Source organism: Hydra vulgaris, chromosome 06 (genome assembly GCF_038396675.1).
Source record: "Hydra vulgaris chromosome 06, alternate assembly HydraT2T_AEP".
Lineage (NCBI taxonomy): Eukaryota > Metazoa > Cnidaria > Hydrozoa > Anthoathecata > Hydridae > Hydra > Hydra vulgaris.
This window is the reverse complement of record NC_088925.1, coordinates 21,074,165-21,099,760: the sequence shown is the minus strand read 5'-3', so window position 1 is coordinate 21,099,760 and position 25,596 is coordinate 21,074,165. Positions and strand designations below refer to the sequence as shown.

At 28.1% G+C, this 25,596-nt stretch overlaps 1 protein-coding gene across 1 annotated transcript; it reads right to left on the bottom strand.

Moving 5' to 3' along the window:
* LOC100210973 (potassium voltage-gated channel subfamily A member 2) lies at positions 1 to 25,596 on the bottom strand. The gene is made up of 3 exons (XM_065799538.1): positions 24,510 to 25,596; positions 8,253 to 8,442; positions 1 to 606 (listed from the first exon to the last, which is right to left on the bottom strand). The coding sequence occupies exons 1-3, from the start codon at positions 25,386 to 25,388 to the stop codon at positions 377 to 379; spliced, it is 1,299 nt and encodes a 432-aa protein (XP_065655610.1). The 5' UTR covers positions 25,389 to 25,596; the 3' UTR covers positions 1 to 376.

Here is a 25,596-nt window from a genome sequence, read left to right as displayed (position 1 = left end):
TAAAAAAATATGCTTATTATTCAAAATATTTTCATAAAAATATTATATATATATACATAATCAATGACAAATAATAAATTTCACACATTTTTCACTGTTATTTTTGTTCTTCTAGTTCCTTTTTTACCTAATTTTAAAACACCATACGATTTTTAAAACACCATACACCCTTATGTTAACATTTACTTAAAATTTGCATTTAACCTTATGTTAACATGTTTAACATATTCATCGTCACATATGTATAATAAAATCCTACTCAGCTATTTTTCATGTTATCTGCTGCATCATAATAATCACGGAGGTAATAAAATAATTGCTACCATTTACCATATAAATTGCATTCATCTACTGGTACTAATATTCAAACTTATTTTTACTTTTTATATATTAGCTGCATTGAGTTTGTTGAATTTGTAGCAATCGATGCAGTACTTGAGTTTCTTTCATTTCCTAAAGGAATTTCTAAATAATCCTCGTCTAATGGTTCAAGGGGAGTTTGATCTAAACTGCGGAAGTACGAAAAATTGTTCACTATAACGGGAACAGGAAAAGCCAGCGTAAGAACACCAACCAATACACACATAGATCCGACAATTTTACCACCTATAATAAAAAAAAATAAAAATTTCACCAATTATATAGATAAAGCGAAAACTAACAATAATCATATAAAACCATAAAGATCAATCCATTATTCATAGAGACATAGTGGCAGAAAGCAGTTTTTTCAGCGGGAAATTAAAAAAGATAATGAAAAAAATAAATGATTGTGCTAAAAAGAGTTTTTTAAGCATTTTATTTATTATTTATTCCATAACTAATCTTTAATAATATATGCGCTATCAATGTCAATGACCTCTTGCCAACGCAAAAGCGAAGAATAAAACGCTTTTTCAAGATTTTCGGTATAGTTTATTTAGATTAATCAAAATTTTTATTACAGGCGATTTTTTATCACTGACATGGTCAAGCCAGTTAGTTAAATGTGCGGTGCAAAAACAAGAGGTGCATGCACGGTGTCCCATCGTTAACCAAGCTAACTAGCTTTTAATTAGTGTGGTATCCAAACACCAATGTTGAATGTTTTCCCCATTTCGTGTAAGTGGTATTCTATAGCATCATAAGCGCAGTTACATTTAGATCGCTTTTTGTTAGCTGCTTAAAATGCTCAAAATCCAGTGAAATTCTTCATTAAATTCTCTATTGCGGTGCTCTGTCATAAGACCGTAAAGACTTCTGGGAAAATCAATGTCAACCCCTCAACACAAGGTAAACCTTGCGAATGCCTTATTTGTTAAATTAACAGCTTGAAGCTAAAAGAAAAACATCTTTTGAAGGACACCTTTAAGCTTTCTACTACACAGGTTGATAAAAGATATTCTATGTTTACAAACACAACTGTTTGTAAAAAAACAACAACAACAACAACAAAAAAACAAAACATACTCCATTTATTTATTGCCATACAGTGACTGCAACGTTCATTCATCATACAGTGACTGCAACATTTAGAGAAAACACGAGAAAGTTGGCAACTAGAAATTTAAAAGTTATTGAGCAAATTGCCTTCTTTGCAATTAATAGTAAAGAATCTTCTCCATTCGTAACTGTAAGACTAACATATGCAACAAATGACATATGAAGTTTGTGAAATGCGCACGCAAGCAAATAACATAAACAATTTGTGCAATGCGCACGCAAGTAAGCGGACATGTTTTTTTTAACGGCTGTAAAAAGTTTAATCTTTAAATAAATTTTTATAACAACTTTATTTAACTAATTTATTTACAAAAAAAATAAATAATGACAGTCACAATCGTTGAAATTCAAAAATGCTGTAGGAGATGTTTCTAGAATATAAAAAATGATCTGCAGCAATGTTTCCAGAACATAAAAACGAGATAGCAATTATATCGAAACAGGAGCAAAGAACAAGTTGTTATCGACATTTTAAGTGCGAACACCAAGATATTCAATGAAAGACTAGAATTAATTAAACAAAAAGTTAATGATGATTTTAACAGGACAAAGTTATTAGTTAATTCTATAGAAGATATTAAGTTGAGCTTGAATTTTTACGAGGAGCTGTTTGCGAAAAAGTAGAACAATAGAAAACATGAAACCACGGATGAAACTATTGTTGCTATAGTTATAGACGAAAATATAATATTTATAAATTTATAAATATTTATTACTGATGACTTAAATAAAGTTGAAAGATGATGTTGAGGAAATGAAGGATAATACTAAAGAAATAAACAATAATACGGACAAAACAGAAAACTGACAATAAAATTTGCTTGAAACTACTAAATACCTCTAAAATACCTTGATTGATGTTTGTCTGATCTTTATGGATCAAAGAGGAGTGTAAGTTTTTAGAGTTTTATTTGTTGAATAAAAAGACATTTTTATTCAACAATAATTTTTGTCTAAAACTAATTGAATAAAAGTAATTCTTAATATTTGATTTTTGATTTATTTCTTCTGGTCTTTATATTTGCTAACAACAATTATCTTTATTTTTAAAAAGTTACGGAGTAAAAAACCAAAAATTTAAAATATTGCAACAACAAAATCCTCGAAATAGTTAATTATTTTACCAATAATATTGATGTGACGAGTAAAGATTTATTTATTTATATTCCTAATATAATTTACTTGTTAGCTTTCTTTTAGTAAGTTTTGACCTTTGCTACCTTTAGCATTCCATGCTAAAGGTACCAAATGGTCCCTCATGAACATCTCAATCTTTTTGATTTTGTACATATATATTTAAAAAAGTATTTATTGAAAATTTCGGAACAATGTCTAATATAGCTCTTGAAAAAACTCTATTTAAGTAGTGTACTATTTTGCAATAAAGTTCTACTCTACAAACAAAAAGATTTTTTTCATCGTTTTTAACAGCTAATAAGTTTTAAACAAGTTAGTTTAATACTTCAACTATTTTAAGATAGCAAGTTACTATGGATACTTTAAAACAAATTGGCATCTATTTTTTTTTCATAATGGTGAGGTAAAGTTAATATTTTTGTTTTGAAACTGAAATTTTTTGTGATTTCAAAGAGCGTAATTTTAAAAGCTATTTCAAAACTTAATGCAAATCAAATTGCCTGTTGATTTAATCGTCGTGGATAAATTTAAAAAAAAATTAGTTTGTTCCAGAGCTGATTAAAATGAGCAGGATCAAGATTTTTTTAAATTTGATCCCCAATGCAAAGCATCTGTTACCTAAGATGGCACTTTAATTACTGCTATCTTATATTGATAATTAACACTCTTATCTTATATTGACAAGTAACACTCGATTGACAAGTAACACTCGATTGACAAGTAACACTCGATTGACAAGTAACACTCGATAGACAAGTAGCACTCGATTGACAAGTAACACTCGATTGACAAGTAACACTCGATTGATGCTTATACGCATCAATTGAAGAGTGTTAATTAATAAAAACCAAAAAAATTAATTAGCACTTTATTTACAATTGTTAAGGGTAAATTTTCGAAAAATGTTTTTTGTTTTTAAAAAAAAAATTGTTTCATTGAATTTTATAATACTGATATGTCTATCTCAAAAGTACTAATTAAACTAAATAAAATGTTGATTTTTAGAACTAATTAATAATGAGCAGTACACGTGAGCTCACTCTTTTTTGTATAGGTAAAGCGTTAAATGAACAGTGCTATCTTATCAAGTTTAATAAGTCTAAAAAAACTAAATGTTACCAAAAACAAAACTAAACAAAACCAAGAGCTTGTTTCTTGGAGGAACAAAGTAAATCCTCTAAATTTTATTTGTAACTATCACGATAAAGTTTGCTTGTTGTGGTATGAAAATGAACATCAAAGGTGTTGTGGTGATCCTTTGAACAAGAACGCAAAAAAGTGAAAGTAAGTTTTAATATTTAAACTAATACCTTTTTAATACAATAATTTTGGTAATAAAAAATTGTTAAACAATATTTAATAACTATTATCATTTAAGTATCTTAACTATATTAATTTAAGTATTTAGTGTGGAAATAGCACTGGTAGTTTGGAAACTGCACTTGGTTAAATTGAATTCGCAGCAAACAAACATGTAAAAAATCAAAATCAAAATTTGACAAATCAATTTAAAATTTGACAAATGAAGTCAAAGCTTGACAAAGCATTGTCAAAATCCAAAAAAATCACACTTTTTACTTTTATTCCAGATAGTCAATAGAGAAAACTCTGCAGTATTTTTTGATTTCATAAAAAGATCTGTTCTAAATACAAACTAGAAAATTAAAACAAAAAGTGGAATATTATCCTGCTCCGAAGTTGAGTAGAAAACTAAGCAAAGATGTAATTACAGAGGTTGCTCAATTCTATCCATGCGGTAAATATTCAAGGATTTGTCAAGGAAAGTAAGAGTTCGCGTCAGTTAACCTAGATAATTCAAAGCAACATATCCAAAAACAACTTCATTTAGTCTATATAAAAGAATTCACCACACACAGGAATGCATCATCCAAGTGGTGCATTATTGTGGGTGTTTCTGGTCTGCATAGAGTTTGTCTTTGTCAGTACCATAAAATGTAAAGCTAAAAATTCCTGGAATTGCTGATTGTAAAACCTTTTTGAAGTTAATTATTTGTAGCATTAAAAATAAAGATTGTAAAACGTCTTGTTGCACAAGCCAGTCTATAGTCAATTAAAGATTCTGAAACATCAAGCGAAAATGTTCATCTGGTGTGTTCAACATGTCTAAGGAATTGTGTTCAACATGTCAAAGAAATCATTCATTTTGTTGACAAAGCTTTCATAGAATTACATATTACAAACTTCAATTTGGAAGAGAGACACCATCCTTCTATTACAATACCTAGGACACAAAAGCACCATAGTTTTATACCAATGTCACTAACAAATAAGGAGAGTTTCATTTGATGGTGTTTGCACTAATGTGGATATTTCTACCTGTAGAGTTTATGTTAATAAAATTTCAAGATACACACCAGGAGTATATGTGACTTGCATTTATGATGCTCATTATTATTGAGGAAATATACTTAGTAAATTAGAAGAGCATCACCATCTTTATTTTAAGCTTATAAAAGACTTCTTTATGTAGCCTTAAGGACGTTACCATGCAGAGATGATCTCTGTTGGTTACCCCTGATGCATATTTCATGCAAAGTTCAATCTCGTAAGGTCCAGTCTTACAGAAGAAGATTTTATAATACTGACTTAAAAAAAACAACGAGAATAATTTTTTACTTGAGAAATCTAGCTTTGTTAAATCTTTTTTTTTTTTGGTTTTTTAATTTGATTATTTAATTGGTATAAAAAATTCATTTAGGTATAAAAATTATGTTTAAATTAAATTAATTTTTTAATTATACAAACTTCATGCATTAATAAATTAGTTCAATCTAAACATAATTTACGGCACAATTATGTAAAACTCATTATTTAGGCCTAATTCAAATAACTTAGATTTAGATAGTAAGAATCATTGAAGATGAAAAACTTAAAAAAACGACTGTCCTGTACATCAGGTAAGCGATAACAAAATGTTGCATATTGACCTTTGAAGGATAAAAAACAAACAACTTACAATTACTTTTAATTGGATTTCACATGATAAAGTAAGGGATAAGTATATTGAAAAAAATCAATCACGAGAAGGGAGTAAAAAAAAAAATGTGTGACGCATGCATAAAGTTTGATTCAAGTTTTGAATTTTAAAAAAAGTTTTTTTTGTATATTTTAGCTCACACTTTCAAACTTTCAAACTTTCAAACTTTCAAACTTTCAAACTTTCAAACTTTCAAACTTTCAAACTTTCAAACTTGACTCCAGTTAGATATTTTAATAGAAGTACTTGATTTGAGTGCTGCAGTCTTGTTCACGTTTTTTTTTTTTTAAACAATAATTTTAAAATGTAATGATCCAACATAAGGCAATCATTTGTGCACTAGAAAAGATTGTCCTGGTAATACAGTTCAAAAAGTTGCTAAACCGCTTTCGCCATCTCTTGCATCTCAAGAATGATAAGATAAAATAGTATCTATTTTAAAAACCAAGAACAGAATATTTAAAATTTATAAAAAGGTTTCAGATTTTCAAATTCTGTCAAAGCAATACAAATCAATTCTTGTTTAGTTTGTCATCTGGTTTTATTCAGTACAATTTAATTTCAAAATAAGTTAATAATGACATCCCAAGAAGTATTATTTATTGGAAAGTAGTGCTGTGATAACCCACCAGCAATTTTTAAACCTGTATAATATATAAACATAATAATTTAATAAAATTTAACTTTTTATTTTTCAAAAGATGTCATAATATTTCAATCAAACAACCGAATATAATTTAGATTTACTCCAATCTAATTTCATTTCCTTTTGTAGCACCTTTTCAAAATGCAGCGTTTATGGAGTTAGCAAGTCTAAAGCCCTAAGTCAAAAAGTCTTTATCTGCAGTAAAAAAAAATTCGGAGATGGATTATATAAAAAATAAATAAATGCGGAGATGGATAATATATCTAAGAATATGAGAGGATTTGAGGAAAAGGGAAAATTTTGAAACAATAAAAAAAGTTTCATTTGTTTGGATAATTCATGTTTTCTTTATTCTATGCATTGATGAAAAAAATCAAAAAGTGTACAAGCAATGTTTAAGAAAGCCGAGTTAAACGAAAAAAAAAAACCAATAATAAAAATATTATTGTATAAAAGAAATATAGGCAAATTATAAAGACTGAAATTAGATGTTTTTTTCTTATTTAGTTTAGTAATCAAATAATAATTGTGTTTATAAAATTGTTAAATAAACTAATCGTAATGTTTATGTAATGACGGAGACTTTATCCGGAATATATATTACTTGTTTAAATGTGTGACGCAATAGCTTATATAAAACGCAATAGCTTTTATATTTACTATTAAAATGCAATTCGTAAGGCCTCTTGTTGTGTTCTAAGTATGTTTAAGCCGTTACGCTTCTTCTCTTATATTTTTTTGTGTGTAACGTAACACGGAACTGTGTTCGTGTTCTTGTGTGTGTAAAAACAATATTGGTCTTAGGGAAGAAAAGTATTATTATTATTGCTGTTGAGCCTCATTTTATTATCTCTGCCATCACTATATGTACATTAACATTGTATTGATAATAACAATACCCTTTATTGATAATAACAATACCCTTTATTGATTATAACAATACCCTTTATTGATAATAACAATACTCTTTATATATTTATTATCCATTGTATTAATAAAAACAATAACCTTTTATGCCATTTCTTTTTAGAAACGTTAGTTTCACAAACAACAAAATTCAATTACGCCAATAAGTCGATAAAGCAACAAATTAAAGATTATCTGATTAAAATGAAGAAAAAAAGGAAGAAAAATAAAGAATTCTGATTAAAATAAAAAAAAAGAAAAGAAGAATAATATGAATGTTATTACAAATTTACAATTTTATGCAATTTTTACAATTAATACAATTGTAAAAATGGCATTAATTGTAAAAATTGCATAAAACAATGTTGTATTAATTTAACAATTAAATTAAAAATCAAATTAAAAAATTGCTTAAATTATAAATTTGTAATAACATTCACATTATTATTCTTTTTTTTTTCATTTTAATCAGAATTCTTTATTTTTCTTTCTTTTTTTCTTCATTTTAATCAGATAACCTTTAATTTGTTGCTTATCGACTTATTGGCGTAATCGAACTTTGTCGTTTGTGAAACTAATGTTTTTACAAAGAAATGGCATAAAAGGTATTGTATTGTTATTATCAATACAATGTTAATGTACATATAGTACCAAAATTGTTCTTACATACACAAGCACACGAACGCAGTTCCGTGTTACGTTACACACAAAAAAATATAAGAGAAGATATCTAAGAATACATATCTAAGAATAGTGGTTTGAAATAAAGTAAATACATTTAAACTTTTCTTAAGGATGTTTTTAATGTATATATTAAAAATTTATTTCTCTCAGAAAAAGTTAAAATATTGTGATACTTTTCTAGTTACTCTATCATTTTTATACATTTAAACTTCCAAAGAATATTCTTGGTGGTTGCTGTTAGCAACCATAAAATTTACAGATCGTGATGGAACTCATTATACTAGCATTTTTAAAAAATTTTATTTTTACGTCAACATATTTTTGTGGTGGCCCAAAAATTATTTCAATATATAAACATTTACCTGATTAAAATTACAAATCTTATACAAAGTTTTTTACCAAGTGTTGTAGGGGTTATATCGCCATACCCAACTGTAGTCATAGTAACAATGGCCCACCAAAAGCTATGAATGATGCTACGAAATTCAGTTTTTGGCTCTGTTTCTTCACAAAAATAAGCAACTGATGAAAATAAAATAACGCCGATCATCAAGAAAAAGGCCAATAAGCCAAGTTCTTGCAAACTTGCCTATAAATTAATAAAACAAAAATAAAAGTTAATAAACTTAATTTTACCCACTCTTGTCTTTCAACCATATTAACTAACAAGTATTTTGGTTAAAACAAAAAAGAAATGTTTTTTATTGTTGAAATAAAAATTCATTATTTAAGTTTTTTATTTTTTTTTTTGTTATTCAATCAAATATTTTTAAATTATTCCACAATATTTTGATGTTAGTTTTTTTTAAATTTAATACTGTGCAATCATTAATTAAAAAAAACAAACTTTGTCTTGATTTATTTTGCAGTTTAACGTTTTTCTTTTTGTAAACCTCCAATAAGCAAAAGCGATGTTTTTAATAAAGTAATTGAACCTTGAAGTGATTCAAAACAAGTTGTATGGAATTATTAAATTTATTTAGTTTTTTTTTTTTTTTTGCTTCTTTGTTCAAATTTTAAGTATTAAATGTATTTCAAATACTCCAAATTTGCTCTTCTTCTTTGCTGGAGACATCACATTTCCCATAAAACCAGACAGCCTAATTTATGAAATAGCTTTAAACCATGTGTAAAGTTAGACAATCTTTTAATTCTATAATTTTTGTAGAAACATCAAAATAATTAACTAATCAACATTGTTTGATACAAATTATTTTTTTAAAAAAAAGTCAACTACCCTCGAAACCCGTGTTGTCGGCCCTGGCTATATGATTTAAACATTTTGTTCTCAATCCCGTTACACGTATTAACTAGGATGCATAACACGTAACGAGTTACGTGCGTTAAACGTAGCTAGTTGCATGCGTTACATGTAACGAGTTATATGTTTTATTATTTATAGGAACACATTAGCTAGGTTTCTTTATTATTATTTTTTTTTTATTCATAGCAAAAAGTTCAAGAAATAATTCAGGTTAAGAAAAAATAGTTGACATCATCTTATCGAAAATCTTATGCATTATAGAAAGTTTGAATTTTTAGAATGTTTTAGCACGTTTTCTCATCTTTCAATACTACGTATTTATGCGATTTCTTCTTCATGCAAATATAAAATTTGTTTCGTAAAACAAAAAAGTTGTGATAAAAGTAATAACTATTGCAACGATCATGTCATAAATATTTACACAAAATCAAAAATTGAAGGAATAAAAGTAAGCATAGGCTGTGGGAATTGAAAATGTGGAGGTTGCATATAAAAATGTGGAGGTTGCATATAAAAATGTGGAGGTTGCATATAAAAAGAGTTGTTTTAATAAATGGGACGGGCATATAATAATACCTGGAAGAGTTTCCTCCATCTGAAAAAATTTTTGTCTTTTTTTTTATTAATATTTTTGTAGTTTTTAAGTTGTACCCAGAAGTCCTTACTTTTGTTTTTAATATATATTAACGATCTTCCTAAAGTCTCAAGAAAATTGGATGTCATAATGGTCGCAGACGATACTAATTTATTTTATGCATCCTCATCTATTACAGAACTTAATGAAACTACAAATACTGAACTTGAAAAAATAAACAGTTGGTTAAAATTTAAAAAAATTATCGCTAAACACAGAAATAACCAAATACATTCTTTTTCATTCTAACCTTATAAAAATATCTCTTGATTTACTTTTGCCAAATATAGATACTAAAGAAATAGAGAGAACCCAAGCAACTAAACTTCTAGGGATACTTATTGATTTCATCATCTCATGGAAACCCCATATAGATATATTAAATACCAAAATATCAAAAAACATTGGTATCCTTTACAAAGCTAGTTCTATACTATCCCCTGATAATTTAAAGTTCCTATACTTCTCGTTCATACAAAGCTACTACATATACGCTAATGTTGCATGGGCGAGTACTCATAAATCCAAACTAACAACACTATATCAAAAACAAAAACATGTTGCAAGTATAGTTTTTAATTAGGATAGACTCTCGCATGCTGAGCCACTTTTAAAAAATTTGAAAGCATTAAATGTATATGAAATCAATATATTCCAAAATATGTTGTTTATGCTCAAATATAAACTTAGACTTGTTCTTTCTCACTTTTCAAAAAATTTTTTCCAAAATAGAAAAAGTAGATACCATACTAGAAGAACGGGAAACTTCAACGTACCTTTTAAAAAAAAATTATCGCTTCATGTGCAAATTCATGATTCTTCAATTTCTGACAATGCAACTAAAGCATCATTTATATCACAAACTTGATAGCAAACGACTTTGATATTTCATATTTTTGCTTCCAAAAGCGCGTCACAAACTTTAAATGTAAAACTGTTTGCTCTAATTTTGCATTAATTTATATTATTTGCTTTTATTTCAAAATTATTCCAAGGTTGTAAACCTGAATGAACTTTGAACTTTTGAAGTGTACCATTTTACTTACTTAAATTTAGATTAAATAAAATTTTTATATAGATGAATGTTGTGACTTAAAATAATTACAAACTCCCACCCTAACCTATTTTCTACTCCTTTTTCGCCCCTATAGCGCTCAACTCTATTTCATTCCCGGTTAAATCTTTTCAGGTTTGATAAAAAAATTGTTTTTCTAATTCATCATGACACTTGCTAAATTTTCAATTTTTGCGCTTTTTCTGGAATCATAAATTTCTCTTGTTTTCTTTCTTACTTCTGAGTTCAATTTTCTTTATAATGACTTTTTTAAAGGCTGAAATAATTTTTCAGACGAACCAATTGATTTTGATTTATTCAACAAGGAATGCTTCCTTTGGTGACATCCAATCTTTTATACAGCTTGCAAATAGTTTTTACACAATTTGTGGTTGAGGTTGCTGAAATTACAAAAAAATAAATAATTAATTAAACTAATTTTATTTTATTTTAGTTTCTGATACTATTGAGGAAAGATTAAGCAAATCAACATCAACATGTGAGTTAAAAAAAGTATTGAAAATAAAACATTGTTACCGTATTGGACTCCAACCTTCAACAGAGCGATTAGCAAGCAACCCAATAGATATACGAGGTATACAGTCACAAACAGCATGATTCTTTTAATTTTGCTTTAGCATTAAGTAATAAGTAGATAGCTTTTGCTAAAAATGAAAAATAAAATCCGCACGCACGGATTAACATATTTGCTCTAAGCTCTTAAAAAGAAAAAAAGAAAAAAAAGTGGATTCTTAAAAAGAACAAAAAAAAAAAAAAAGATTGTGTCTTGTATCTTTGATGGTAACGCCCTTTGAAATGATTCTTGATTACCACCCTATCTTCTGGAATTGAAGATACTTTAGCGCCTCATTGGTTAAAGACATGGTTGTTCTGAAGCACCAAATTATTATACGCAAATTATCAATGACAAAATTTAGAATTTTAAAAATGTCTAAGCACTTTAGGTACAAAGAAAATACTAATTTTGCAATCACATATTTTTATTTTTATTCACCAGTCAGCATTTTTTCTTCATTTTTTAGAATATTAATTTCAAATTCAGTCCCATCAAGTCTGTATGCATCACCAACAAGTCTGTAAGTAACCACCAAAAAGTCTGTAAGCAATCACCGACTAAGTTAAAACTAAAAATAAAGAAGAGAGCAAAGAGCATGAAGATGATTAGCAGAAGACTTTAAATCTATAACTTGTATGGTTAAATCTGTAACTTGTATGATTAAATCTGTAACTTGTATGATTAAACCTGTAACTTGTATGATTAAATCTGTAACTTGTATGATTAAATCTGTAACTTGTATGATTAAATCTGTAACTTGTATGATTAAATCTGTAACTTTTATGATTCAGAAAAAAATGCGGGAGAGAATTCTAAAGCAAAAAACTAGATGAATAAAAACATTTTTTTGAGTATAAAGGATTTTTTGACTTTTTTGAAAATGAAATTTTTTGAGCAGCCGTGGCGCAGTGACTCGAGTTCTGGCTCAGAATGTAGAGGTCCGAGGTTCGACGCCGGCTTCAGCCCAATAAGCGAATTTGGTAAGGAAAGAGGCGTGAACTTCTAGTTAAAAAGCTCCCCCGCGGTGCTACGTGAAAAGATCGTAAGGACTTCTGGGAGCACTTAAATAACCTAAAAAAAAAAGAAAAAGAAACAGCAAAAAAAGATGTGGACATGCTCAGTGAAAAGTCATGCAAGAAAATCGTTAGAGCAGATGCCATGTTAGTATATATAGAAAAGAGAGAGTACAACGATAGAACAGAAGCATGACCTTAGCAAGTAGAAAGGGCCTCAATAGAAGATCCAGCCCAGTTGTGACAGCATGGTTCTATGAAAAGACCTATAAAGAATAAATTGAGAACTATTCAGAAGATAAAATATCACAAGCACAATAAAAAATGACAACCTTAGCAAAAGCTAACTTTTCTATGGATTACCATGGTTACCATAGGAGGTCAACAGTGAAAAAAATCTAAGAAGGCGTAAAGAAAAAGACTCAGTAAGAGTAATGAAACCTATTAACAAAAAATATATAAAATACTACTACAATTGTTTGCAGTAAAAAGAGTGTTACTTCGGTAAAATTTCAAAAGACACTTCAAAACCCAAAACACAAGTCCAATTCAAAAGCAGGTATCAGATTCAGTTATCTTCCCGCTCTAAACAATCAAAAAGTGATAAGATTTTTAAAGACTTAGGTGTATAGTTATATATTATTATCCCTAACTGAGGATATCAAGAGTGTCACAGTCACTAAACAATATTTGCAAATATTAAAAGAAAATCTTTCGACAAGTTCAACCTGCAAGTAAAAGATCAAGTTAATGAGTTGAAAGTCATCACTTTCTAGGGACTGAAAATCACCAAATCGGCTAAATGCTGACTTTTACTTTCACAAATTTTTTTGATTATTTCAAATAGAAGTTATATAAAGTTATTAACTTTTGGGTTGGTGAACTTGACTGGAGATTTCAGTTACTGTTCGTAAAAATAGCCATTAATATGAAGATGCTGCTATTGAACTCGGCAAACTTTGAGTCAGTTCCCATAAAAATAGAGCCATTACCATTAAAAAAGTGCACTGACATTCACTTGTGCTCGTAAAAGAGGAGCGACAACATGGTATTATGGAAAATTACCACAGAATTTGTTTAAGGTAAAACGTTTAAGGTAAAACTTATTAAATTTCATCTTGTTAAATCAAGGAGGTATAACAGAATGGAGGGCAAACTCTAGTGCACACAAAAAAAGTACACCAGAAACAGGTTACATTTCCGAAACCACCATACCTTGTTCTGCTACGACCTTGATTTTGAACATACTCTGTCAATATCTAAATAAATAAAAGGGGATTAAACAAGCTGGTCTAGAAGTTTTAATGTTTAAGATAGATAAATTACAGAAACCTTGTTTTCATAAAATTTTGTAATAAAGATAGTTTTGAGCAGCCGTAGCGCAGTGGTTAGCCTTAGAAGCTAGAGATCCGTGGCTCGACGCAACCTCTGAGCATATTTTATAACATTGGTGAGGAACGAGGCGCGAATTTCTTTTAAAATACTCTTCCGCAATGTTCTGTGATAAGACCGTAAGTACTTCCTAGGGCGCTCAAAATAATTAAATTAAAAAAAAAAAGTTCTAATGCAAAATAAGCATATTTTAGAAAAAACTGCGACGATCAGAGACTGGAAACAATATTAAACCTAAAATTTGGGTCATTGCGTCCCATTTATGGGTTTAAGATATTATGGAAAAAATTTTTTTCCATAATATCTTAAACTAGGTTAAAATTAATCGACAGATTTAAAATTTTAAAAAAATCTCTTCTCGTTAAAAAGTTATTATTATTTATAGTTTATTACTCCCCAATTAACTTTAAAAAATAACTTTAAAAGGTCACAACTTTTAAAATTATGACCTTTTAAATTTTTTTTTTTGAAATGATATTGATAAATTTATCAATAAATCTTGATTGCAATAAATATGCAAAGAAAAAAAAATCCAAAAACGTTTTAAGGACGTTACGTTAGGGGCGTGTTCCTAGAGTTTTAATATGATATTGATTTTAATATGATGTCCGATCACTCGGACACAAATATAATAAGATTTTATTTTTTTGTTGAGGTTTTTATTGATATTTAACAATAAGTTAATAATAACTATTCATATTTTACAAACTAATTCTTCACAATAAATTACATAAATATATTTAATCAATAAGAGTTTTAGGAAAGAGAGTATATGAAGAAAGTTGCATGTAACAATAGCTTTATGAAAATTTTTCGAGTAATTTTTGTGACATTTAGAAAGCGGTTAAAAGACACCTTGTAACCGTTTTCTCAGAACTGACTAAAATTATGATAAACAGATTCAGAGGCTTGTTCGCTCTTTCAAAAAGGAGCAAACAAGCCTCTAAATCTGTTTATCATACTTTTAGTCAGTTCTGAGAAAATGATTACAAGGTGTCTTCTAACTCTCTGAATGAAGGAATTTTTTTCTGTATGTTTCCTTATACAAACTACGTAGTTTGTATAAGGAAAACATCTAACATTTTATAAACATGCTTTGATAAAACATACAGAAAAAAAATTCCTTTATTCAGAGAGTTACAAGATTAGCGAGTTAAAGAGAGTTACAACGTTCAGAGAGTTACAACAGAGAGTTAAAGATTGATTTTGAGGGTTATTTAAATTGACGTGATATAAATTAAAACAGTACTGTTTTAATTTATATCACGTCAATTTAAATAACCCTGAAAATCAATCTTTGTGGTTTGAAAGTTTAAGGGTGGAATGCAAGAAGCGAACTTGAGTCAAGTTCGACTTGAACTTTACACTGTAACAGATAGCGACAGAGTATTTTTTAAGGGGAAAATCCATACTTTGTCGCTATTAGTTACAATGTAAAGTTCAAGTCGAACTTGACTCAAGTTCGCTTCTTGCATTCCACCCTATATGTTAATAATTATTTCACCTTTGAAATGCCGTATTCAAGGCTAAGTCACTGTCAAAGTAGGAGTAAAGTTTGTTTAATTTGCTTTAAAAAAAGAAAAAAAATTAAGTAAAATACAAGAGGTATAGTTTTATTTTGAATTAAAAAATGGGTCACAAGGACCCAAATTTTAGGTTCAAGTCTCCAAATGTCGCAATTTTTTCTTAAAACTCTTATTATGAATTTGTATGATTAATAAAAAATTTTATGAAAGCACCATTTCTGAAAGTTATTTATCTTATATACTAAAAATTCTGGACCAGCTTGTTTAACAGGCTTTTATTTTTTTAGATATCGACAGAATATTTTCAAAATCTCATAACAGAATAAGATACTCTGATTTCGAAAATGTAATCCGTTTCGGGTGTACTTTTTTTTTTCGTAAGAAATATTTCCACTAGGTAGTGAGGGAGAACGAAGCCGAAAATCTTTTAAAATTGTAGTACAGTCTTTGTTTTATAATTATTCCAGCGGCAATACAAAAAGGCGCCTTCGCGTTTAAAAAAGGAAAATTTTGAAATATAGTTTGTAAGCTGTAATCAAAATGGATTACTCTCTTAAAAGTTGACAGTGTAAGTTTTTAACAACTGTTCTAACTATCAAGTAGTAATCCCAACAAAAATCATGATCTAAGTAAAGTAATCGTTTTTTGAATATCACGATACTAAGTATAAATATCAAAGTTTTAGACAACCTCTACTACTTGATTAAATCTTATATTTTGCTTCTTCATTTAGCTATAAGCTTGTTAGGTTCTTAAAGAACTTTTATTCGACAAGGAACTTATTGTATCTCTTCAGGATTTTATTTTGTGTTGTAGTACTTTTGCTAGATTTAAAAGTAAGCTGTTATATTCTAAATGAAGAGATATAAAGTACCTTTTTGTAAATCCGGAAAAAAATACTACCAGTTCTTATCTAGATATTTATTAATTTAGTTTTAATTTAGAAACTTATTATTATTCATTTAAAAAGCACGACAAAAAAATAACAATAAGCTTATCGCTTCAATTGCTTATGACTTTTTGAAACAATTTTATTGGATAACTTTTGTTAAAAGTGGAATGTGATTGATTAACTTTAAATTATGACAATATTGCGGTGTTTAATAGAAAATTATGTTACTGCAAAGATTGTTCCTTCAGAAAAGACGTAATTTAACTTCGTTCTCCAGTCTATTATAACTCCTAAATGTATTACGCTATATTTACATTATTTCAGGATTGAATTGTACTGTTTTATTTACTAACCAGCAAGCATTGTTTTAGTGGATTTGAGGTGGACCTATATAGGCATTTTTGAATGGTTTGAAATGGAGTTTTCCTAATTGGTTACTTAAAGGACCGTTAGTGGGAGCCGCTTTAAACGGCCAGCCCTTAACTTTTCGACATGTTAATAGTGGCTAGTCATCGGCTAGCCACTTTTGGTGGTTGTCACTAATGGTTAACTAAAAAAAATTTATTCTTACCTCTCAGAATACAAAAATAAGTTATAGCGAGCTCTCCAAATCACACTAGTTGAGCTTACAGTGCTCATCAGAACCCTACCTGTCAAAGGGAACGCTCAGTGCTATCTTTTTCTTTCTTATCCCCATAGCTCTAATCCCACCTCCTCCACACACACATTAAAAAGAAGCAAACCTTTATAAAAAATTTAAAAATAATAATTATTTTATATTTAGATTATTACTTTACATTTTACTGCGTAAAAGTTGTCGCTTTTTAACATAATAACGACAATAAAAAAAAAAAACGATGTAAAACAATTACTTTCAATTTTTTTTTAGAGATATTTTTAGAAAATATTATTATTTTTGAAATTTTTATAAAGTTTCGATTCTTTTGAGACCAAACATGACATACTTTTGAAGAAAGTATATTTTCTTTAATATCAGGGACCTGTCTGATGTTTAAGGGTAAAAAAGGGAGTGTTTCCCCCTGTCTCATATTAACATTTTTATTCATTTACAGGTGGAAGCAACAATATATTCAGTATTAGATTAAACTATTTTATTATTCTATATATATATTATATATATATATATATATATATATATATATATATATATATATATATATATATATATATATATACATATATATAGATTGATAGATAGATATAGATTGATCGATCGATATGTGTGACCTCCCCAATTATTAACCATCAGTCGACAAATTAAAATCTTTTGTTCTTTTAAGTAAGTAAGCAAACTGGAAACTTTTTTAATATTCAGTCGGCAAAATGGGAATATTTATCTGTGAATAAACAATTGTTAACAATAAAAAATAAATTGTTACTTAATTATTTCGCAAAACTAGATTTAAATATTTTTAATTTAAGGGGCTGAAATTTTAAAAAACAACGCAAATGGTAATTTCTTTTACTGTCAACAATAATCTTATTAAAAAAAAAAGAAGAAATTTAAAAATAAAAAAAACAACAACAAAGAAAATATAGCTGTCTATGATTATTGATTGTAATAACATTTATTAAACGTTTCAACTGTTTTACCTGAAAAACAACTTAATATATGAATAGCCTGAAAATTTTTTGGACCAATTTATCTGGTTTTGTTGAGGAGCGTCATGTGTTTGAATATATTACTAGTTTGGCAAATCTGAAGATTTAGTAACGTCTTATCTTTTTGAGTTTATTTACCCTCAGCGTTTTTAAGATTTCCGACCGATTTCTGCATTTATTTCATCAGCTTCTCATCAATATCCTGTGTGAATTAGAACATCACTTTCAGCTGTTTTTGTAGCCCCACTGTTACTCATAAATTCATTATACTTTTTCAAAATAAAATTCAAAAGATGAGTTATTTTATTATTTACACGGTATTAAAAACTATTTGCTAAATTTAAATGTTAAATTTTTCTTAGAAAATTGTTTAACAACTATAAAATATATTTGTACATGCACAAATATATTTTTGTAATAAAATATATTTGTACATGTACAAATATATTTTTGTACAAATATATTGTACATGTACAAATTTTCAATGCATTAAAAATATATTTAAACATTAATAAAAGATACTGAGCAAGTTAAGCCAAAAAAAGTTTAATTTTTTGAAAAAAAAAAAAATTGAAGTCTTTAAGACTAAATGTTTTTGAACAAACAAAATAAAAATATATTTTGCATTTCTACTCTGCAAGATAATCTGTTTAATTAAATTTTTATATATCGTTTTTGTTATTTAAGATAAATTTTATATATTGTTATTGTCATTTTTTACTATTGGATAATCATTTTGATTGATAAAAGAAATATATGCAATAAAAATGCTGTTAAAAAAAACATGATTGATTTATCGTTGTGTTATTTTTAGGTGTCAAAACAGTCAGACTAAAGAAACTAAAATTTTGATGTTGATTAGAAATTTTTCAATGACTTTGTAAAATATGGTTATAATTATCAATCTTGTAAATATAATTACATTTATTCTTTTAATTATCATTACATTAACTAACATTGTAAATATTTATTACTACATTTATTAATCTTTTACTACATTTATTAATCTTTTAAAAATGATTACAGTGATCGTAATCAAAATATTTATTAAACATTGGGATGTAATCCCAATGTTAAAATAAATGGTATGAAAGGTGGGGGTATACCAAGTTTTAAAAACAATTGAACTTTTATATACATTTTTAAATATTATATATTTATAAATTTTTATTTAGTATAAAATATTTAAAGAACTAAGAATAGTGTACAAAATGTATGAAACCTAAAAATAGATATATAATCTTCGTTAACAATCTCATAGTCCCTTTTAAAAGAAAACAATTTTTTTAAGAAATGATTGTTTTAAATTTATATCAACTAAATGTCGTTAATATATTATGCTTCATGTTTAAATGTAGAGAAAATTTGTCGCCAAATGTATTACAAAATCTTTATTGTATGAAACCTAAAAACAAATATAATCTTCGAACTAGCAACAATCATATTGCTCTTAATTTAAAAACCAGAACTTTGTTTCTTACCGAGATCCTTAGTTCTGAAACAATATACAGTGCCAAAAAAGATCCGACCACGCATTGCTCATCTATGTATACAGTATGTACATTGTAGTGTAGGCGCTTTCCTCTGAATTTCACCATCACTCTTTGCATGCATGATTGGCTAGTTCTCAGCCAATCAAAACAGTTGTACCATTGTTATATATACCATCGCATGCGTGACTGTGAATTACTATTTGCATTTGACTATGGTGACAATATCATCTGGAAAACGTGCTAAAATATAATTTTTGATGGAAGACGAGAAGTCTGAACGTGCGATTGCCGCACGTTTACAAATGCCTAAGACAACTGTTCACGACGTCGTTCAGCACATCAAGTCAACAGGCACAAGCGCTACAGGAAGATCCAGTGGCAGACCGAGATGTACCACATAAAAAACTGACGCTATGATCCGTCGAGCAGCCACGAAGGACCCACTGGCATTATCTTCACAAATTCTCAATGAACTGCCTCTTGATGTGAGCTCTCGCACCATTTGGCGACGTCTTGTGGATGATTTCGGTCTTTGATCCTATCGTGCTGCATTAAAACAACAACTATCTCAGAAAAGTATTCTTGACCGCCTCAAATTTTGTAAAGCACATAAAAATTGGACCGTGGCAATGTGGTGACGTGTCATGTTTTCAGGCGAATCGCAGGTGAAACAACTTGCTGCGTATAAAGTGAATGTTTGACGACCACCAAACACATGTTACAATGCCCGTTATGTTGCTCCAGTGGTAAAACATAACCCAATCTCAATCATAGTATCATTAAATTGAAATGGTATAACGTTTCTGACAATGAACCGTAGTGGTCGGATCTTTTTGGACAGCACTGTAGTCTTACCAAATTTTGATTTTTCTACGAAACTGATTTTTGCTTTATTTAAACAGAAACTAAAAAATAATTATATTTTTAATTGAAAAAACAGGGTGTCCCAAAATAAACGAAACCCACAAAATTTATAATAGATATACTGATTTTAACCCTGTTGTTTTTATTTTCAAATTTGAAATCAGCAATCAATAACAATCATAAGTTTGAAACTTATGTTTCTGAAGTTAGAACTTTTTTTTTTGCGTCTCGACGTATATAGAGATGAAATCCTACAGGTTTTTCAAACACGCTTCCGCAGACAGTTTATTTTTAACAATCATCCTGGAAAATCCCAGATATTCCTGTGGTATCACAACTTTCAAACCTATGGAACTGGAAATAAATGTAGCAAGAAATCAGAGAATACATCTAGTGGAAGGAAATTGAGAGATCTGCAGACAAAGTGCAAACTCACAGCAACTAACATGAAGAAACGTGTTAAAGTGTGCCACTGGTTTCAAAAAACATTTGAAATTGACCCTAATTTTCTTAACAATGGTTCAGCAATGAGTCTCACTTCATGCGTTCTGGGCACGTTAACAGCAAAAATAATGTCTTATGGGGTACATAAGCACCTGAGGAGGTGCTTCATAAGCCACTCTACTTTCTTAAATACACAGCATGGGTAGCCATATTAAAGCACGGCATTATTGAGCCGTATTGTTTTGAAAATGAGAATGAAAAACACTTACTGTTACCAAAGAGCGCTACTTAACTGGTTCTCGATGGACCTTGAATTATAGCAAGAAATAAATTAAAATATGCTGTGGTCCCAACAAGATGAAGCTACTCCACATAGAGTCGATAACACATTAGAGTGACTTGACCAAAAATTCTCTGATTGTTTGATAAGCACGCGGCATGATCCAGAATGGTTACCTTATTCGCCTGACTTGAATCCCCAGACTTTTACCTGTGGGGTATGTTAAAAGACAAAATTTATCAGAAAAATCCACTGACTGTTGCTGAATTGAAATTGGTTATTACGCAGAACATTTGTGCAATAAAAGAGAAGAATGTCTCAAAGTGGTTGATAACTTTGCTCGCCAACTTTATGAATGTCTCCAAATGACCACCATTCCGACTTTATCCCACCGAGTCGGAATGGTGGTCATTTGGAGCATGTGTTTAAATAAACTTTAAAATTAAGTTAAAGGCCCAAAAATTTTAACATTTATTTGTTATTATGTGAGCCCTCAGAAAATATCAAAATTCTCAACGTATTTAGCTTTAATAATAAATCATAATCGAATTAATGGGTTTTGTTTATTTTGGGACATCTTGTACCTTTATTCATTTTTAATTTTTTTTTTTTTTTTGCATATTGTTTTGTTTAAGAATTTATCTTTTAAGTATAAGTTGTAAGTTTTTACAATTTTTTGCATAAAAGTGTATTATCATTTTACTGCAGACATTGTATTTCTTATCAAACGATGACCATATATTGTAAAGACCTTTATGATAAGACCTTCATGGTCTTCTAGAAATCCTGCCGCTGCTAATGTAAAATTGTATAATATATCTGGTTATTGTAATATTTTTTAAACTGCAAAATATATTTAGATATATATTATTTATTTAAAAAATTAAATAAATAATAAAATAAGCACATATTAGGCATAATTTAGCTTTAATTTTTCCTTCACTTTCAATTCTTCCCCATGTCAAGAAGTTTAAAAAATAGTGACATACAAAAGAAAAAAATATCGAGCAAACATTAAAAGAAAACAAATATCATAAAAATGTTTTTTTTCAGATATACTAAATATATTTTCTATGGTTGCAACTGTTGGTGGTGCTTGGCATATGCTAGCTAAACATTTGGCTTCAATTCAATCTAGGTCTAATTTTGTTTTAGTATGGTATTAGAGAAATGTTAGATTATAAGATAAAAGTAAAAAATTGACGGTTGATATAACCTTTAATAATTTAATGGAATTCTGGGGCAGCAGGCCGGGAATTATCTTAACTTCAATGGCTACAAACTAAGTTAAAGTTAATACGAATGCAAATATTAGATTAAAACTCTATTTAAGAATAAAACATTAGATTAAAGTTCTATTTAAGAGAGCAACATGTATAAACTTTTTAGGAGTTTTAATTGATGAAAATCTCACATGGAAAAAACATATCGAAAACATTACCTGCAAAATTTCGAAAAGTATAGGTATATTATATAAAGCAAGAAGCATGTTAAATAAACATATTTTAACTCAACTATACCACTCATTCATTCATTGCCACATAAACTATGCGAATGCGGCTTAGGGTAGTGTTAATAAAAGTAAATTAGAACCTCTTCATCGCCAACAGAAACATGCTGCACGTCTTATTAATTTTAAAGACCGTTTTTCACATGCTAAGCCTCTTTTTATTGAAATAAATATTTTAAACATATTTCAACTAAATATTTTTAATGTACTGCGTTTTATGTTTAAATGTAAAACTCATACAGCTCCGGTTTCTTTACACAATATATATTATTTAAAAGAAAAAAATAAATATAATTTAAGAAATGATAATTTCCTTCTTCAACCAGTTTTCAAAACCAATTAAGGCAAGTTTTGTATTTCTTTTCGAGTGGCGTTTTTATGGAACAATATAGTTTTGAAACATTTTGATTTTTCTCAAGATTGGAACTTTTTCGCATTTAAAAGGAAATTAAAAAATACCATTCTCTCTCTTGAAAACATACCTATATATTTTTAAATTTAGTTGTTTTGATTTATTTATAATGTTTTTACGAATTCTTATATAAAAAATATTTATTTGACTATATACTTGTATACTTAAACTTTGTTTTATTAATTTTATTTTTGTGTATCATGTTAATTTAATTTATATATTTTATACCTATCAAGTCTTGTATTTTAAGTATTTATATAAAACGTTAATTTTTATTTTAACTTTCGTTTTATAAACTTTATTTGACTGCCTTATTTATTTTATACACATTATAAAATTGTTTCAACACGTAACGATTGTAAGCGGTTCTTGATGACAAGATCATCTGATCTTCTGCAAGTCTCCGCGTTCTTATTTTATATGCAACAAAGTTTGTAATTTTTTATTTATATGCATTTTCTTTCATTTATTTTATTGTAATAGTTATTGTGAAGAAATAAAAGAACAAAAAAATAATAATAAATTCAAAATATTCTGCTAAAAATTTCAGAAAAAACTCATTTAACTGTTTCCAAAAGCTGCAATCTTTTTCGAATTTTATCTTTAAAAAATATATCTTTAGCTAGTCATATCAGGGAGTATGTTGAAATTGCATCACATTTTAGACCACATAGAATAAATTAACCAAAGCATTAAAAATTTTATTAACACTTGGGTACCGTTATTTAATTTTTTAAAGTCTTTTTATTACCTAGCATAGCAGATTATCGTAGCAAAAGTACCAATTTTTCATAATTTGTAAAAAAATTGTTAGCGTAAAATATTGACCTTGTATATGCTTGATATATCAATAGCCTAAAGCAAAAGTTGTCGAAGTCATTTTTTTAAATTTTCAGAAAAATCACAAAAAAATTTTCTTTTAACGAAAACAAAATAAAATCCAACATAAAGTAGATTTAATTAAAGTAAACTGTTTTAAAACCAGTTTTGCTTTAAAATAATATAAAATTAAGGTAAATTGTTATAAAACTTAGTTGAACCACAATTAAATATTTGACTCAAATACTCACAATCAAATAATTCACTTTTGCTAACTGTTTTATGGATTGTTAGTTAGAACTTGTTTGTTAAAAATGTTTTGCTAATAATTTAAACAAAGAAAAAAAAACTTAATACAAAGGCTCTGCAAGCTCAAGAAGTTTATTTTCTGGAATTAATTTAGTATTTGTAAATACATACATTTTATTTAATATTTTAATCAGAGTAAATTAGATTGATTAAAAGAAATCGCCTGGATAAACAACTGAATTTTTATATAGAAAAATGGTTCCCTGAAATTAAACTGCACTTTGAAGTCAATTTATTTTGAAAATAAAGAACTTTTTTACTGAAGTTTTCTCGTTAAACATCTTGTTTTATATGTTTTGCAGGGCATCTAGCCCACAATCCATACCTATATATACATACATATATATATATATATATATATATATATATATATATATATATATATATATATATATATATATATATATATATATATATATATATATATATATATATATATATATATATATATATATGGAATAAAATTTTTAGTCGTTTTTGCCTTTAAGCAAAGAGCAAACATTTATGCATAGTAAAGTCATTATTTATATAAGTAACTTTTATAACATACCTTGAAAGTGCAACCAAGTACTTGCAAACCTTTACTGTATCGCGATAGTTTAAATATTCTAAACACGCGTAAAATACGCAACACTCGAAAAATAGAAAGACTTGCTACATTACTGTTAGCGGAATGTAAAAAAGCTGTAATATAAAATGGTAATATTGAAACAATATCAATAACGTTTAATGGTTGGCGCAAAAACAAAAATTTTTTTGGCGATGCTAACAATCTCAGCAAATATTCTATTGTAAACCACATGATGCATCCACATTCAACGATATAAAAAGAAGACTCAAACTCAGTTTTTGTTTGGAAACTTAAAAGAGAGGATTCATTTGTTAAATTATTAAATGTATACACAGGTTGCTTAAACTCAGGTAAAGTTTCTATGCAAAACATAGCAATTGATAACAAAATAACAGACATAGAAAACAAAGAAACCAGACGGGCACCTAACGATGTTTCTGGTGCTTCAAAGAATTGCCAAATATATTTAAGGTACTTGTTAGTCGGCAACAAACTGTTTTCTGATTCATTGCTTACTGGAGGTATATGAGCTTCGCTTTCGGATTCAAATCCAAAATATCTAAGCTCTGCAGCAAAAATTCTATCATCTAAACTCGGAGGTTTTACTAGCAACCCTGTTTGGCAATAAGTTAAAATAGCACCAAACGCTTTTCTATTTCTATCAAAGAAGTATTCACCATTCAAACTGTCAAAAAAAAGCTCTCGTTGAGGCAAAGCAAGTAACGTTCCGGGATATTTAGCTAACGTACTCTCGTAGGTTTCATACTTTTTTCCAGATACATTCACACAAACGCGATGTTTTTCAATGTTACAATCCGTCTTAATTGGATTTAGAAGAAAAATATTTGAAACTGGCATTTAAATACTCGGGTTATGAATCGCAATTGTTCATTCGTCAGATTCGAATTTTACGCAAAAATTTATAAACAATTTTCCTATGACTGTGGTTTAAAACGGATATTGATTTTTTTTTTGAAGCGTTGTTAAATCTTTGCTTTCTGCTTAAACAAGCTGTTAACTAATTTAATAACTATACAAACTTTTTTTTTTGTTGAGTTTATAGGAG

What these genes read in the sequence shown, in the direction of transcription:
- LOC100210973 (XM_065799538.1), bottom strand. Translation starts at nt 25,388, where the DNA reads ATGCCAGTTTCAAATATTTTTCTTCTAAATCCAATTAAGACGGATTGT. An exon ending in TACTTGGTTGCACTTTCAAG is followed by an intron (nt 8,443 to 24,509) that starts GTATGTTATAAA and finishes ATTAATTTATAG; the next exon opens with GCAAGTTTGCAAGAACTTGG. An exon ending in TATAACCCCTACAACACTTG is followed by an intron (nt 607 to 8,252) that starts GTAAAAAACTTT and finishes TTTTTATTATAG; the next exon opens with GTGGTAAAATTGTCGGATCT.